Source organism: Aspergillus pseudodeflectus, assembly GCF_044049435.1.
Source record: "Aspergillus pseudodeflectus strain CBS 756.74 chromosome Unknown BJX68scaffold_12, whole genome shotgun sequence".
Taxonomy (NCBI): Eukaryota; Fungi; Ascomycota; class Eurotiomycetes; order Eurotiales; family Aspergillaceae; genus Aspergillus; species Aspergillus pseudodeflectus.
This window is the reverse complement of record NW_027263788.1, coordinates 593431-609904: the sequence shown is the minus strand read 5'-3', so window position 1 is coordinate 609904 and position 16474 is coordinate 593431. Positions and strand designations below refer to the sequence as shown.

General features: G+C 51.3%; 7 protein-coding genes across 7 annotated transcripts; 5 read left to right on the top strand and 2 right to left on the bottom strand.

Annotated features, from left to right (window-relative positions):
* The first annotated feature begins 113 nt into the window (after positions 1–113).
* On the top strand, positions 114–3255 carry BJX68DRAFT_232961 (uncharacterized protein). The gene has a single exon (XM_071039567.1). It carries the CDS (start codon positions 614–616, stop codon positions 2729–2731), a length of 2118 nt encoding a protein of 705 aa, XP_070901332.1. The 5' UTR covers positions 114–613; the 3' UTR covers positions 2732–3255.
* A 114-nt stretch (positions 3256–3369) lies between these two features.
* Positions 3370–6097, top strand: BJX68DRAFT_232960 (sugar porter family MFS transporter). The gene is made up of 5 exons (XM_071039566.1): positions 3370–4319; positions 4378–4501; positions 4550–4626; positions 4679–5039; positions 5136–6097. Exons 1-5 carry the CDS (start codon positions 4018–4020, stop codon positions 5883–5885), a joined length of 1614 nt encoding a protein of 537 aa, XP_070901331.1. The 5' UTR covers positions 3370–4017; the 3' UTR covers positions 5886–6097.
* A 2362-nt stretch (positions 6098–8459) lies between these two features.
* BJX68DRAFT_232957 (uncharacterized protein) lies at positions 8460–9151 on the bottom strand. Its single transcript, XM_071039565.1, has one exon. It carries the CDS (start codon positions 8758–8760, stop codon positions 8605–8607), a length of 156 nt encoding a protein of 51 aa, XP_070901330.1. The 5' UTR covers positions 8761–9151; the 3' UTR covers positions 8460–8604.
* A 268-nt stretch (positions 9152–9419) lies between these two features.
* On the top strand, positions 9420–9758 carry BJX68DRAFT_232956 (uncharacterized protein). The gene has a single exon (XM_071039564.1). It carries the CDS (start codon positions 9446–9448, stop codon positions 9656–9658), a length of 213 nt encoding a protein of 70 aa, XP_070901329.1. The 5' UTR covers positions 9420–9445; the 3' UTR covers positions 9659–9758.
* Positions 9747–11535, top strand: BJX68DRAFT_232955 (myo-inositol transporter; the record flags this gene model as incomplete). Its single annotated transcript, XM_071039563.1, has 1 exon — positions 9747–11535. The coding sequence occupies exon 1, from the start codon at positions 10364–10366 to the stop codon at positions 11531–11533; it is 1170 nt and encodes a 389-aa protein (XP_070901328.1). The 5' UTR covers positions 9747–10363.
* A 2017-nt stretch (positions 11536–13552) lies between these two features.
* BJX68DRAFT_232951 (uncharacterized protein) lies at positions 13553–15124 on the bottom strand. The gene has a single exon (XM_071039562.1). The coding sequence runs from the start codon at positions 14513–14515 to the stop codon at positions 13862–13864; it is 654 nt and encodes a 217-aa protein (XP_070901327.1). The 5' UTR covers positions 14516–15124; the 3' UTR covers positions 13553–13861.
* Positions 15125–15197: 73 nt separating this feature from the next.
* Positions 15198–16379, top strand: BJX68DRAFT_40214 (FMN-binding negative transcriptional regulator). The gene has a single exon (XM_071049117.1). It carries the CDS (start codon positions 15378–15380, stop codon positions 16134–16136), a length of 759 nt encoding a protein of 252 aa, XP_070901326.1. The 5' UTR covers positions 15198–15377; the 3' UTR covers positions 16137–16379.
* Positions 16380–16474: the final 95 nt, after the last annotated feature.

Sequence of the window (16474 nt, the reverse complement as noted above, 5' to 3'; positions counted from 1 at the left end):
TGACAAGCGAATATATATCTAGGGCACCTCTGGGTGCAAACTTCGCCAACGCAACTAATCCAAAAAAAATATTTACGAGTCAAAGCAGCTCTCTCTACAAAATTGAGCCAGAAATCGCTTTTTGCAACCTATTTTTATGACATTGATTGGGGAAACCCAAGTCATACAACCTGACGCGGATGCTCAGGGCAAGGCGTTACCGCCTTCTGTTCTGTGTCTCTCACGGGCGTGACACCTGAGGCGGCAAACTGATCAAATGGCCAGACGCGATTTGAGTCAAACTTGTCACAGCCTTGTTTCTATCCCTGGAGGGGCAGACATTCGCTCGGGGGCCAAATTGTCCTCCTCCTTTTATTTCACGTCCTTCCCTGATGGTGTTTTTCTTCCCTTCCTTTCTTTCCTTTCTCCGATATTTTTGACGTTCAAGCCGCGCTCTCGTTGTCTTACTTCCGACGAAGCTGCCTTACGCTGATAGCGTAGGTTCGTCCGCCAAGCTTCCCCATTCCGGCCTTGAGCCTCACCAAAGAATTTGACGCCCCCTATTGCGAACATCTTCATCACCTGGCGCCTATTTCGATCCCTCCAATTCATAGGATCACAATCGCCAGAGAGGATGTCAGAGGAAACTCAAGTTTTGTCCATCCAGGACCGGATCAGGGCGCTGAAAAAGGCACAGAACGGACAAGGTTCTGAAGGGACGGGATCGCCGCTTTTGGGTACACAGCCAACCGCATTTGCGCTCCGGCCTGCGCCTCCGCAAACCAACGGCGTCAGCTATAATACTCCTCCTCCGCCATACAACGACCGACCACCGCCTGTTGGAAAAAATACCCCGGGTTCTGGTGTTGTACAGCGACCGCCGCCTCGTTCTGTGTCGAGCGAAATCGCTAGGCAACAGCCAAAGGTGCCCCCGCCCTTACCAGCCCGCAAAAGCTCGAGCCAACTCGCCCCATCGCTGCCTCCACGAAGACCTTCGGCAGACTCTTTGGCTTCCGATGTATCGCGATCGACGACGACTACGAGCACGGAGAGACCGAAGACAGCGTCTTCAGCCAAATCTCCCGGATCTATAGTGAAAGCACCACCATGGGGCGCACCGCTCCCCCCTCTGCCTCCGAAGCGAGAAGATACGAAACCCGCCCTTCCGTCATCGCGACCGAAGCCATCGAGACCGAAAACTCCTACCTCAAAGAGTAGTGGCCTCTTGCCGCCCCCTCGACCGGGTCTACCTCCTCGTCGGTCCTCAGGCCAGAGCGTCTCGACGATCTCGACAGTGTCGACTGAGAGCAGCTTTACCCACTCAAGACCACCTCCACAACTCCCTTCTAGGAGTACTCGCGACAGATCACCTGCGCCTGTTGAGGAAACAAACGAAAAGCCCCAAGCTAAAAGGCTTCCTCCGCCCACCCCTTCAGGAGCCGATCTGGACAAGATTCAGCGTTATGGTTTCGGAGGATTGAACAAAAAGGCAACGGAGGTGCAAGTAGAGGAGATTAGCCCGGACTCCACATCAGTGGAAGCCTCGCCTGCTCCCCCGCCAGTGCCTCGGGCTTCTCGCCCAGATCTCTCTGCGATCCAGGCGAACAAGCCACGAATCTCGGCGGCTGATGCATCGGCTGCTGCGGTGGCTACGGTTTGTTTGAAATGCCGCGATTTCTCGGCACCTGATGCACATGCTACCCGATACCCGCGAGAGTCGCTTCCTACTCATGATCTCGGATGGCTTGCAAATGAACTCACCGCGCCATTCCCATCACTTACCGACAAGGCGCGGGCAATCTTCACCTGGCTGCATCATAACATAGACTACGATACGGTGTCGTTCTATAATAACTGTGTGAAGCCGTCTACACCTGGGGGGACATTTGCGTCGGGACTTGCTGTTTGTCAGGGCTTCGCCGAGCTCTTTGAGGAACTTGCCACCCGAGCGGGACTGGAGGCCAAGGTCATCTCTGGGCACGGTAAAGGTTACGGGTATTCCGCTCCGGTTCCCGGTGCGCCTCTTCCGGCCTACTCAGCTGGACATGCGTGGAACGTCGTGCGAATTGACAACAATCAGTGGAAACTCATAGATGCATGCTGGGGCGCCGGCCACGTGAATGGACCTGGACAGCCGTACTGCCGCAGCTTTAATCCGGCCATGTTTACCAGCACAAACGATGAATTCGGGCTGAGGCACTATCCAGGCAACCGAGCCTATTTCTACCGGGACGACGGCCGGCCCGAAATTACCTGGGAGGAATACCTTCTAGGCAACCCGAATTCACCACTTGGCGCCGCGCAGCCGAGAACTTTCAGCGATGCGCAGAAACACAGCATTGGCGAGCGGTCGTACCGGCCGGCCAGCGAGACGATCTCCATTCACCAGCCGGGCCCGCTGCGCTTCCAGTTCAATCTTATCTGCGAACACTGGACGCTGGAGAGGCACACTCTGGCAAAGCCCGGGCTGTTTCTACTGATGATTCATGGAGTTGACGGTCGAAAGGAGGACCGCCTTCCCTTGACTCACTGGCGGGGCTCCGGGCCAAATGGGGGCGGAGATGTCTGGTATGTGGATGTGCCTGATCCTAGGGTACTTGGCGCCCCCGGGCAGAAAGTGCAACTGGCTGTTCTCACGAAATTTGGAAAGCAGGAGGACGCTCGTGGGGTTACAGTGGAGGAGTACCAACGACAGGTTGGACGAGTGGGGATGGCCTGGGCATACATTGCCGAGTGGGAGCTCGTGGCATGAGCATGGGATCATGGATTCGTTATATTGTTATACCCACCTGGGACGGAACACTCCGACCAGGGCTTTTATTGTTACAGCCTTGATGTTGCATTTGTTTATACCCAGATTCACGACAACGCCACCATGTCCATAGACGACACACTTAATGTTAATGAAATGAACATCCAGGTATTTGAAGGAGAAACCGGCAGTTGAAGCTTCGACGGCGCCTCTTACGCAGGACAAGAAAAACTGGTGCGACCATGTCAAGGAAGCGGGAAGGATCCAGCCTTGCGGCGGCGCTAAGGGTAATGGGCAGAGGTCGGTTAAATGGGCTAATTTACTGTTCCTTGTCCTTTGAAGCAGGAGAATTGTCCCGGCTTGCGGCATTAATATTTCTAGGCCAAGAGAGGGATCCGAACCTGAAAGACTGAGCTGGCGAAATCTACTTGCTTTATGCGTTTTGGCCCTCACATTTGTAGACTCGAAATTCCCCCTGTGCTGGCAAGGAGATGCAAGCGGACGAGGAGCCGGTTCTCGAAGACTCAGGCAATGGGGGCCAGTCCCGAACAGGCAACGCGGTGCCGATCGGGTTGCTGGTTCTGTTCCAGTCGTGAGATCGGCTTCGCAATGCTCCTTCTTGGGTTCTCGGCCTGCATCACATCTTCGCCGTGCCAGGGTTATTTTGACAGGAGACCTCCGGCTCCATTTCTTGTTCTCGTCCAATAAAGTCCTGACGTGAGTCATTTTTTGTTGGTCTTCTCCGTCCAAGGTCGCATTCGTGTTGCAGGTTTTCGTTTGGGGCAGAGGAATCTCCGCCTTCGGTCCCCACGGAGTCCCGCAAACCACTGCCCGGTCTGGAGAGATTCGCTTCCACAGGTTTCCCCGAAGCCAGCCTTTGAGCAATTTATCATGATCTTGGCATCGCACTCGGACTGCCGAATGCCTTCCTGGGCAGCTTGCACTTATGCAAGTGGCTGACTTGCAGTCGGTGGGCCGACACGATGTTTTCGGCCACTCACTTGGCTGCGTTTGACGTCTGTCTTGAGCCCGGGTGGAAGATTTCCGAGACAAATATCTCTCGCACTCAACTGCAGTGAGTCCAGTCGTCACAGAGTTTTCTGTCCCAGTGTTTGACTCTGGGGTGTATCTCTTCCGACCCACTCTGCGCACGCTTGAAAGGCACTCGCTGTCTATAAAGTCTCTCCCCGCGCCCCGGCTTTTGCTTTTTCTACTCCCCATCCCCTTTTCTCTCCTTTTGTCCTCCAACCTTGGTCCTTGACATATCGCTTCGAGTGTCTATCACCATGGCTATTGGTAACATCTACGCCATTGCGGCCATCGCCGTCATTGGAGGTGGCCTCTTCGGTTTCGATATCTCTTCGATGTCGGCTATCATTAACACAAGAGCCTATCTTTGCTACTTCCACCAAGGACCGATCGAGTTTGATGAGAATGGCGAACAACGCTGTCGAGGCCCCACCGCCGATGTTCAGGGTGGTATCACTGCCTCCATGGCCGGAGGCTCCTGGCTCGGTGCTTTGGTTTCTGGTTTCCTGTCTGATATCTTTGGCCGTAAGACTTCAATTATGATTGGTGCTGTTATCTGGTGAGTAACACTACAGTGATCTGACTGCTTGGGGCCTGCTCGTCTAACTGAGGAACAGGTGTATCGGTTCCATCATCGTCTGCGCTTCCCAGAACATCCCCATGCTTATCGTCGGCCGTATCATCAACGGTTTCAGTGTCGGTATCTGTTCGGCTCAGGTCCCTGTCTATATCTCAGAACTTGTATGGTTTCCTTTCAGAAGTTCAACGGACCATGGCTGACCTATCTAGGCTCCCCCAACTAAGCGTGGTCGTTTGGTCGGTCTCCAGCAGTGGGCCATCACCTGGGGTATCATGATCATGTTCTAGTAAGCTAAGCAACTCTACCACACCGTCCTCGGATAAGTCTAACAAGAACAGCATCTCCTACGGAACGAGCTATGTCTCTGGCACTGCCGCCTTCCGCATCCCCTGGGGTCTGCAGATGATTCCCGCCATCCTCCTCTTCTTCGGCATGATGCTGCTGCCCGAGTCGCCCCGTTGGTTGGCCCGTAAGGACCGCTGGGAGGACTGCCTCGCTGTGCTGACGCTCGTCCACGGCAAAGGCGACCCCAACGCTCCTTTTGTTCTTCGCGAATATGAGGAAATCAAAGCCATGTGCGAGTTTGAGCGCCAGAACGCCGATGTCTCCTACCTCGAACTCATCAAGCCCAACATGATCAACCGCACTCATGTCGGTGTCTTTACTCAGATCTGGTCGCAGTTGACTGGTATGAACGTGGTACGTATCTATCTCTGTCATCTTTGTTCCCGTTCAACTCATCCCGCTCCCTCTCCATTATTTGTCCCTCCAATATCTAACTTCTCAATCTTCTAGATGATGTACTATATCACGTATATCTTTGCCATGGCCGGTCTCGAGGGCAACAACCTGCTTGTATCCTCGTCTATCCAATATGTCATCAACGTCTGCATGACTGTCCCTGCCATCCTCTGGGTCGACCGCTGGGGACGTCGTCCCACTCTCCTCCTTGGCGCCATCGGAATGCTTACCTTCCTCTTCGCCAACGGTGGCTTGATGGCTAGCTACGGCCATGCTGCACCAGAAGGAGGCCTCGATGGCATTGAAGCCCAGTCCTGGATCATCCGCGGACCTCCCAGCAAGGCCGTCATCGCCTGTACATACCTGTTCGTGGCTGTGTATGCCATCTCCTGGGGCCCGGTCTCCTGGGTCTACCCCCCCGAGCTGTTCCCTCTCCGTGTCCGTGGAAAGGCCAACGCCCTCTGCACCTCGTCCAATTGGGCGTTCAACTTCGCTCTGGGCTACTTCGTTCCTCCTGCCTTTGTGAACATCCAGTGGAAAGTCTACATCCTCTTTGGTGTCTTCTGTACCGCCATGTGCATCCATGTCTTCTTCATGTTCCCTGAAACCGGAGGAAAGACCCTCGAGGATGTCGAGGCCATCTTTACCAACCCCAACGGTATTCGCTACATTGGTACTCCCGCCTGGAAGACGAAGAACGAGCGTGGTCGTGCGGCGATTCTGGAACAGACTGGCTTCGACGCGGACGAGGAGAAGCGCGCTGGTGTCCAGCACGACGAAGTTCCCGAGAGGGCTACTCAGTAGACATAAAGCTGGTGGCTCCCTCTATTGTGTCCAAGTTGCCCGCAAGAGAAGCCTTTATGGTGGCTTTCAGCACCTGGCTTTGTACTTGGTTTAATCTTTTTTTCCTCTCTCTCTCTCTTCTCTGGTAGATATTGGTGATCTTGAAACGCTATGGATGTCCTAGCGTATGTGGCAAATGAATAAATGAATCAAATCAGATTTAATAATCGAGATGACTACCAAGTCCCTTCTTTGTAAGCACGTGCATTTTCGCGACTGTATGCCTGTTGAGTGCCTTTCCCGTCTTTGGTGTACAGGAATAAAACCCTAATTTTATGGTTCTGTTGTAACACCCTCAATCAGGCTGAACAAATACCTATTTTGTGGTATTATCTCGCACTGGGATTCTGGGATGGGCAAGTATCAGAACAGCCCATGGCTTAGGCAGCTCCAAGGCATCAGTACAATCCACTAACCCAGAAAGATAGGGATGGGTTAGGGTAGGTGCGCAATAACCACAGATATGGGAAGGGGTCATGATTTCATGGATTGAGTTCCTCACCACCAAAAAGCGAGACTGGCCGATAGAAGAGATGAAGTAAATGGGTAGAAGTGTACAGTACATGCTCCATGATTTCGTACTACCTATTACGCTCTGACCCTGGCTGAACAGCTCAACCTAGGTAGGGTATCATAGACACGACAGGAAGCCCGCCGCATGAGAATGACATGCCCCGGTCTCTAGAAGTGTTAGACAGGGAAGACTGTGCCCGTGATATGTTCGTGTACGGATTAGTAGCAAGGGCTGCTTGTGTACCGTCTTGAAGCACATGTTCTCTATGGAATGTGTGGTCATGTATATGGACATGTGGAAAGTTGAGTGACATTAAGCTTGGGCCTTGATAAACCGGTGTAACCTGTACAGGCTCGTTGCGGTCTGCTCCAGTAAAGCAGGGAGAATACAGCATCGTCTTTCGACTTCAAGGTGACCGTGGTCTATCCGTGACACTGGGCTGGGTTATCGAAACAGCTTGGAGACTGTAAAGTCTTTTGGTTGGGCGAGGCAATAGTGGAATAATATAGAGGGGAGTGAGAACCGAGAAGAGCGACTGGGGTCAGGCAATGCAGTGTGCGAGGTAATGGGAATGGAGATCCCGTATTTTGTAACTCGAAGCCGCCCCTTCGTGACTCGAGCGTACCATGAAATCGAAGTGTCTGCGTCGGACTTCGTTCTTCTCGAGCCCGTGTAACTTCGCGTTCGCCTTATACTGTCCTCGCCGTGTTATCCTGACGGTGTTGATCCAACCTGAAATGTGTGGTACATAGTGTTATGAGGAGCCTGGTGTGATGTTTTGTGGCTCTGCTGCTGTCACTTGGTAGGCTGTATGAAGAAGTCTCTCCGTGCTTGCTTTCGGTAAGAAAGGGCTTATATCCCATGCTCTGCTGGGACTTGTCCTACCTCATGTGGTGTCTATTGGAGTTTGCGCAAAGGCATTAAAGGAATACCTGGGTCTGGGGCGATTCCATGACCTGTTAGCAGTGAAAATGATACTGAGACTAACAAAGGAAAGTGAAAAGCGGCTTACCTTTGGCAGAGGTAAATTCTTTATGGACAGCCAGCTGCTCAGGAGAGACAGGAAAAATCCGATCGGTAGTCAACAGTCTTCGGCTTCTGCCAATTCTCCCCTAGACAAGGAGGCAATAGGCTGGGTGATCCCCTCGTACCTTCCGATTATGAAAGCTTCCAAGCTGGAAGTACACCATCTTTGCATGCGGATTAAACAAGCAGTCCTTTTCAAGCATTAGAATGAAGTTGTGATGGAGGTACCACTGGCGCAGATTGTCTCGTTGTCAAGGCGAGACTGTTGTCAATATCTCTACCACACAATAGGTGTGGCCACTGTTAACCCACATCATATGTGGGTATATGTGTATGGGCTCAAGTTGAAATATGACAAAAAGACAGGTTTGAAAGCCGACGAATGGTTCTCAAAACACGCGTATGCGCTAGTCCAAGGATCCGTGAGCATTTCCCTTGCTTTTACGACCTAAATTCTCCAGAATACGAGGCCATGCAGTCAAAAGAAACCGGGGAGGCAGATTCATTGCCTTCGGAAAAGCTGTTTCGAGATGTTGAATCCAAAGGCCGTCCGGGTAAGGGCTAACTCTAACATGGCCCTGAAAGCTCCAATAAACTGAGTCTTGGTAGTATCTCAATTGCCGTAAAATTAGCTTACGCATACGTAGGAGACGACCTAGCGCACTGGCGCAGTAGTGCTGAGAAGGAAATAGTTGCGACGGTTCGAGGCCCTGTACTAGGTCACTTTCACGAGCAGTTGGCCTCCATCATGACCCAGAACTTGCAGGGCGGGCACGATTCGGGTTTCTGGACCCCAACGGATGAGCGGTAGGCTTTGGAACGAATTCCGCCCAAATATCCGGATTGTGAATTGACGTCGCACGATAGAACTCGGATCAGGGAGCAGATAACCCCGTTGTGCGCATCGAGGTCAGTGTCGGCGTCTGCTCAGAAGCATATTTCCGATTGATTAACTCGCGCAAATATTCCGATGAGCTGAGTATGAGTCGCAAAGACCAATCTATATTCTCTAAATGGTGAGGCGCAATGCGAAACATCAGGAAAGCCTTCTTCTGTTCGAAGCTAGAGAGTATGGCGCCACCGAATCTCTTCATTCCCCTGCCACAGTCTTCTCCTCTACCTGAGGCAATCAGGTTCTGATCATACCACTGGCATCTGACCGAAGGAGAATCTTGGCAGCTGGACGACGGGATGTTTGGAGAGTGATATCATGATAGTGGCAGCTTCAAACCCCGATGCTGAGGGATTAAATGCGAGGAGGACAAGATAACACACTAATGAAAACTGAAACATCATTCTGCCAGAGGTGAGGCTGAGTCGGTAAGGTTGCTTCAATTCTTCTTGAAGGATCAGCTTCCGGGTTCCCCTTTCCTATCATTGAACCGCCTGTTTTCGTTAGGTATCAAAGTGCATGTACTGGATGTCCAGTGTGACGCTTAGTATTGTTGACTGGTTGAATTACGCTTCAAGGTAGCTCATGCCAGCTTCCGGAGCAGTGCCTGGAATGCCGTCATGGGAATGAGTCGTAGATCCAACAGGCCTCAAAAGTCGGAATTGCGATCTCTAGCAGTAAGCACAGATCATGCATGACTTGGCGATACCTGCCTATAGCATCCTTTGATATTGTGCTTATTCCTGTCGTGGATGAGGGAATAGCTTTGGACCAGCAGGGAAATCTATTCCGCTCCCGTCGGCGATCCTCCGTTGACATGGCTTTCCACATGAGTTTTCCACAATTTGTCCACCGTTGTAGTGGGTAAGCTGAATATTGTCCACAAATTTATAGTGCTCTCTTTCCGCGCGATAGAAAAATATTATTCTCACTGGGATACCATAGTGAATGGGAACTCGTCCCAGGATAGATCCTCGAAGCTGGACGGGTCCGGGGGGAAAGGATGGAGGATCGACGGCCTGACTGAACCACGGAGGCCGTCCGAACTTGAAGACAAGACGATGACGAGAGGAGCAAGACAACTGCTGGATGAGGATTGGCTGGAGCGGGATGGAGCCCTGGCGCTGTACTCGTCCTGGACTAGAGCGAACAACGGTCTGGAGACGGAAGGGAAACTTTCCCCGCCGCATCCCCGGATTTCTCGTGGTTTCCTCCGCACTTTCGGCTATTGGAGTTGGGGATCCCGTCCTCATTGGCTGCCCACATTGTAACTGCACCTTACCGGATAGAGTAGGACGATAGCATGCCATCTCTGGGCGACTGGAACATTCCTGGTCATGGAAACGCTGGAGGTGAGTATATATAGGGCCTTGTGGCAGCGAGGTTGTCGGGTTTGTTGTGGTTTGTCCCTCTCAACCAGCCGTTCAACATTACCTTTCCAATTCCGATATAACCATTTGCTTACATCTCTTTTCCTCGTCTCGTCTGTATACCTTTCGATCTCTTGACAGTCGGTTCAGTTCACATCCGCAATCATGTCGGCCGATGAAAAGAGACTGAGCTTCGATGACCTGGCCAAAGCCGGCGACCATATCGAGTCCGTTGACAAGGCTGCCGCCGTCGACGCTACCGTGGCAGCTGATGTCGACAACATCCCAATCAGCTTATTCGTCTGGCTAGTAGCATTGTCCGCTTCGATAGCGGGTATGCTATTTGGTTACGACACTGGTATCATCTCCGCTGTGCTGGTTTACATCAAGGATGCCCTCGGTGGTCGTCACCTTACAAACTCCGAAAAGGAGCTCATTACGTCGCTATGTTCTGGGGGTGCTTTTTTCGGTGCGATCTTTGCGGGGAATACCGCAGACAGGGTACGTGTTTCTCAAGTGCCGTAGATTATGATGCTGACCAGCTCGCGAGTTTGGCCGCAAACCTGCAATTTACCTGGGCTGCGTCCTCTTTGTTATAGGTGCCGTCTTGCAGGCCGCTGCGTACTCCCTTGCCCAGATGTGCGTCGGCCGTGTCATTGTTGGATTTGGCGTCGGATCTGCTGCGATGATTGTCCCACTTTATGTCGCGGAAATCGCTCCGTCAAAGGCCCGTGGACGGTTGATCGGTCTGAACAATGTGTCCATTACTGGAGGCCAGGTCATCGCTTATGCCATCGGCGCTGCCTTTGCCAGCGTCCCTCACGGATGGAGGTACATGGTTGGCCTCGGTGGTCTGCCTCCCATCATCATGGCCTGCTTGATGCCCTTCTGCCCCGAATCTCCTCGCCATCTTGTATATAATGGCCGGATTGACGAGGCTCGTTCGGTTCTCCGCAAGATCTACCGTGGTGCCAATGACGTTCAAATTGAGGCGGTTCTCGCCTCTATCCAAGCCGGATGCGAAGAAGCGCGCGCTATCAGCGGCGATGAGGGTGGATGGGCAAAGATTGTCCAATTGCACACAGTCCCCAGCAACTTCCGAGCCCTTCTCTGCGCCTGTGGCCTCATGGTTATTTCCCAAATCTCTGGTTTCAACACGCTGATGTATTACTCGTCCACTGTGTTCGCCCTGGTGGGTTTCGATAACCCGACAGCCGTTGGTCTTGTGGTTGCTGGAACCAACTTCATCATGACCTTTGTCAACATGATGCTGGTCGATCGCATTGGCCGCCGACGATTGCTCCTATCCACTGCGTGGGGTATGTCAACTGGATTGATAGCCGTTGCAATCGCCTTCCGCTACATCGATGTGGATGTTAATGCAACAGAGGTGGAGTCTGGCCCGGTGAGCGGCGCAGCAATAGCTGTGCTGGTGTTCATCATCTGGTTCGTCATCTTCTACGGCGTGTCCGTAGGCAACACGGCATGGATGAGCGCCGACTTTTTCCCTCTTAAGGTGCGAGCTATGGGAACCATGTGGATGACCTGTTCCACATGGGCAAGCAACGTCATTATTTCCAGTACGTTCTTGTCCATGATAAACGGCATGACCATGTCCGGTGCATTTGGCTTCTACGCCGGGATTTGTGGCGTCAGCTATTTCTTGATCTACTTCTGCTACCCAGAAGTTTCGGGGCTCGTCCTCGAGGAGATCAAAGAAGTGTTTGAGCATGGCTTTGGCGTTAGTTATGCCAGAAACCTCCGCAAAGAACGCAAACGAGCCATTCAAGAGAGAGCCACGGCCTAGGGGAACGCTTCGCCCGTGTCAGCCATTGAACTTTTGAGATCATACACTACTCACCTTAGATACTTGTTGGAGGCTACGCATCTTGTTAGTTAGCATACCGATGCGTAGAAGAATAAAGGTCTCCACTCAGGAGCAGTTCGGATATCGATCTAGCAAGCTCCAAACCCCAGCGAATAGTAGCCAGCCCTGGTTCAGTTCCGGGGATCGATCTACCAATGGCGACAGCGTTTGAAGGATTACCATCGGGGTTCACTAATCCGAGGCTGCTATTACCGGCCTGGTGAGAAAATGTTTATCACGGCTTGTGTGTCAGTACAAGGACCTGACGAATCCAGTTGTTCGACGTTTAGACGGGCTATAGGGATGCGCATGATTTCATGTCCAACACGGCTAAACGGGCGAAGAGAACAGCTTCCATAGTCAAGGCCTAGAATGTCGCACACTGCGCCCCCAAGGGTTGTCCTGGGCAATGGCGAGTGGCAAGATGCTCTTTGATTTGGGGCTATCTTTACGGGCTGACGACCATAACCCAATGCTCACCCGGTTCAACTTTGGTGAGATCGCATAGGCTTCCAATGGTATTGTCCTTTTCGTTGAAGAACCATAAGCTTGCCGTGAACACTAGGGTTTCGTAGTCGGGTATGGTGCGTAGTCGGGCCACGGGAAACGTCTGGGAAGATAACACAAGGTCAGTGAGCAGTTCCATTGACAAAAATACTTCAAATACGACAAACAGAACGCTTGTCTGGACATGACTGAGGTTCCGCACCAGTAATAAACGCAAAATACCTCCCTAGGACACTTATTATTTGCTTTCAGTTGCAGAATGTTGTGACGTGAGAGCAATTTTCAGATGGCTGAGCAACATCGCTTCGTCGATGCGGCGCAAAGAGCTTTGGAAATATGGAAGACAGGAAGTTGATCTAGAGTCAAGACTGGGGAGCTCTAGTGGGTACCGAAGGGGTCGGCGTCAAGTCGTTTACCTCTATTTTGTTTTGCGGGAGATGCGAGGTTACATTACCAACGAAAGAAGGAAATCGCGCAAGTGTTGTCCGTAGTGATGGGCTATATATATCGCATACTGCTAGTACTTAATACTAGGAGCCGCCCTCGACAGTTTTCATGCGCATGGTATTATCTTTTTCAGTGCCTTTGAGAATAGAAAAAGCAGAAGTTCGAAGACATCGTATACAGGAGGCACTAACAGCTCTGGTGCTTAGATACAGCAAGGCTCATGATTAAGAGCGCCGTATCAAGGCGGATGCCATGCGGGTAAACTTTCTGATTCGACAAGAACTTTCCGTGCCGAGTGTGTTCCAGCGCCGAGGATTGATATCAGGAAGGCTCGGAGCTCTTTTTCATGAATCGATCCCAGGTCAGGTTGTCATCAGTAGTCCGCATCTTTTCGATCAGACTCCACTCCAGAGCCCCCTCTGGTGTGTCGCAGAATTCTTGTAGTTGGTTTCCAGCGTCGGAGACTGCTCGCTCCTGTTCTGCATTGCGCAATTGGGAAACTGCGAGAATACGAAATGACCTTGTAATGTTGCAGAAGATCCCAAACAAATCCTCAGGTGAGGTCTCCTTTGCATAAATTCAAGCCCTGTGTAGTGATTCCAAAGCTCTATCCGCCATCGCCACAACATTGGCTGTCTTGCGGACTATTTGGTGATTGCAACTAGAGTCTGATGGTATCGATAGTCTGAGCAGTACGGTAAGGCAGCGCATCAATTGCATCCAGATACCAAAGTTGAAATCAGGGCACTCTGGCACCGGAAAGGCGAAAAAGTTGTTGAGCCAGGAGTCCAATGCCTCCAGGGACGAGAGGTGACATTGAAGCAAGTGCAACGGCGATAATGGCCGGCAATTGGAGTGACCGAATTCCAAATAAGCAGCGTAAATAGTCTCGTATATGGTTATAGAAGCTTCGTTCAGATACGCAATTACGAGTTCTAGGATTGGAATTCGTCAGCAGATCCGCCTCAACTCACAAAAAGTGCAGTGCAATTTGGGGGGACTTGCTGTCTTCTCTAAGATTTTGTGCTATAGACGCTTGAATATCTTGTAGTTTCGTTCGAAACGTTTTGAAATGAAGAGAGGATGGAAGGGGCTCGGCGAAATTTGCTGCTATACCAGGCGTGGTTGCTTGAGACCACTGGTTTCGTTGCTCGCTAGCTTGTTGTATAAGTAGCTGTAGCCGTACCTGAATGGCAAGAATTTCATCCGTCGGACACTGACGGGCTTTCTCTACATCATTGAGGTACCCCGCCAACTGAGGTGTCCAGCGCATAGGCGACATTTGGTTGAGCTTGAATGACTATCTAGCGTGGTTCATCCCATGTTAGCCATAAAAAAAAAGACCAAGCCGGCACCAAAATATGTCATAAACACGCACATGGAGATCATGGTGAAACATCCCAAAATTGCCCTCTCCTCCTCTAGAGATTGCTGAGCCGAGTCCATAGGGAGTCCTGGGTCAAATCCCCGCTGAACTGAAAAGGGCACCCCATCCGGCCATTCGTCTGATCTGAATTTTATTGGCTTTTCCAAGCAAAGCTCATTAGCCAAGGACACTGTCAGCTGAGGAAGGCGCAAACAGTGCATCTCTGTCTTGATGAACTGGTAAAATCCCCATGTAACGTAAGTCAACGCGCAGAGCAACAAATCGAGACCCGATTCAGTATTTTCGGCAGAAGCCTGGCGGATCGCCTTTTCCAGGTCATCTGCACGGGATCGCTTCTCTTCGAGTGTTGAGCAACTAATAGCCATGATGGCTTTCGTTAAGAGCGGCTTTTCCTTGCGGAGTTGCTGAACCGTTAGATCTGAGGGCAGATACATAAAGGCGAGGTTTTCCAGCTTCCGATCTCTGAAAATAGAAAGACGATTCTGTTCTTCTTCTGGGGATAGTTGCTCGTACCCCAGAGGCGCCGGTATCTCGCCGGCGCGCGGCTCTTGTTCGCCACCCCCTTCTCTTTTTTGATCCATGTTTTGTTTAATTTGACGCCGTCTTTCGATAGCTTCATTCAGTGCAGGGGGTAAGGAACTGGCGAAGTTTTCGGTAACCGAATACAGGAACGTCGTAAGACCGGGGACATTTTCCTCGAGCTCTGCAAGCAACGCGTCTGCTTTGAAGGTCTTCTGAGACGGTTTCTTCCGAAGTGAGTCCGCCGGTCCACATTCCTTCCTGAGTCGAGTACAACGCTCGCAGCTTGAATCGCTGCTCAACTTGACGCACTTTGACTTGGTCTTGAAGCAGTGCATGCATGCTTGCCCATGTGCCGCTTTCCTTTTCCTTGGCATGCCGGAACTCGAACCAAATTCACAGTGAGGACCCATGCTGCCTCACAGTGGAGACGTAAGATTCGAGGTCAATATCACTGGTAAAGGTTGCACAGAGTAAGTTTGAGAATGGCCAGCACTGTTCGACACCATCAACAAAGGAAAACAGAAACCACGTGATATGGGTTGTGCGGGGCGACCATCGCCTGATGTCGCCACTGCCCAGGGCGCCGGCTGAGCGCTATCTGGTATAGTAGCACCGGGCTATCATCCTTGCGACCTTGAATGGTTTGGCCTGGAATGAAGCAGCGAGCCTCAATCTCAAGATAGATCTGAAAGATCAAAAGTGGAGTCGAGCAAGGCGCGCCCTTGAGCGTTTTTGGAAGTTCGGCGACGGCCCCGCAGTCCTTCGGCAAAGACAGCCAATGGTAGGTCGTTGATTAAAGAATTTCTATAGAAACGATGACTCCAACTTTCAGAGGGCACTCTATAAGAACTGGAAGTGCCTTGTTCCAGGTCCAAGTTTCAGTATTCTCCTGTAAGCAGTTTTCGACACCCCACCTCCAACATGTATCTCCGCGCTGTTCACGCAGAAGCCCAAATCCAAATCCTCCAACAACTCATCCGCGACAACCCACTTGGAATTCTAACCACGGCAATCAAATCACCTCAGTACCCGCTCATCCAATCTAGCCATATTCCATTTGTGCTAGATGTTCCCGAAACGCCCGATGGCAGCCTCTCAAATGGAGTTCTACGCGGCCACATGGCCAAGCAGAATCCACAGGCAAAAGCACTTATGGAAGCCCTAGCCGCACAGCAGGAGCAAGGCAAGGCGGGGCTTGAGCTATCAGACGAGGTCCTGATCCTCTTCAATGGGCCGCATCACCACTATGTGACGCCAAAGTTCTACACCGAGACCAAGCCCGCCACGGGGAAGGTCGTTCCTACATGGAATTATGCTGCTGCGCAGGCGTACGGAAAGATCCGGGTATACTGCGATTCAAAGTCTGAGGAGACGTCAATATTTCTGCAGACACAGATTGAGGAGTTATCGAGGCAGTCTGAGACGAAGATTATGGGTTCTTCCTCGCCCTGGGAAGTTTCAGATGCGCCGGTCAACTATGTTGATCTCCTGAAGAAGAACATCATCGGGGTTGAGATCACTATCGATCGCTTGCAGGGAAAGTTCAAGATGAGTCAGGAAATGGGCCAGGGTGATCGTCAGGGTGTTATTGAGGGTTTCCAGAAACTGGGTACGGATGTTGGCAAGGGTATAGCCGATATGGTGAAGGAGAGGGGAAAGTTAAAAGACAACAAATCATAATCTTTTGAAGTGATAAGCAACATTATACCATCCAACAAGGCAGTGCATTGCGACACACTATCTTTGATCTTTCTTAAGATATCAAGCATGAATGTATGCTTGTTCTCATGGCTCCTTTGTTGTTGCTAAGCCAACATACAAGCATCTTTGAAAGACAAATGTATTCATGCCAAAACACAAAGCAGGCAAATGAGGAGTCATCAGTAGCTCCCCGAGGTTCGGATCTTTATACTTACTCTACAGATAGATTCAGCACAACGCTTCCGACATCATGTCTTCAAAAACCAGCAAGGTACTATCGAGCCTTCAATGCACTAGAAAAGACCAGGGCCTGATTA

Coding starts and splice junctions, on each gene's coding strand:
- BJX68DRAFT_232957 (XM_071039565.1), bottom strand. CDS start 8,760: ATGATGTTTCAGTTTTCATTAGTGTGTTATCTTGTCCTCCTCGCATTT.
- BJX68DRAFT_232951 (XM_071039562.1), bottom strand. CDS start 14,515: ATGGATCAAAAAAGAGAAGGGGGTGGCGAACAAGAGCCGCGCGCCGGC.
- BJX68DRAFT_232960 (XM_071039566.1), top strand. CDS start 4,018: ATGGCTATTGGTAACATCTACGCCATTGCGGCCATCGCCGTCATTGGA. Junction 4,320..4,377: donor ATGATTGGTGCTGTTATCTG/GTGAGTAACACT, acceptor ACTGAGGAACAG/GTGTATCGGTTCCATCATCG. Junction 4,502..4,549: donor CTGTCTATATCTCAGAACTT/GTATGGTTTCCT, acceptor TGACCTATCTAG/GCTCCCCCAACTAAGCGTGG.
- BJX68DRAFT_232961 (XM_071039567.1), top strand. CDS start 614: ATGTCAGAGGAAACTCAAGTTTTGTCCATCCAGGACCGGATCAGGGCG.
- BJX68DRAFT_232956 (XM_071039564.1), top strand. CDS start 9,446: ATGAGGATTGGCTGGAGCGGGATGGAGCCCTGGCGCTGTACTCGTCCT.
- BJX68DRAFT_40214 (XM_071049117.1), top strand. CDS start 15,378: ATGTATCTCCGCGCTGTTCACGCAGAAGCCCAAATCCAAATCCTCCAA.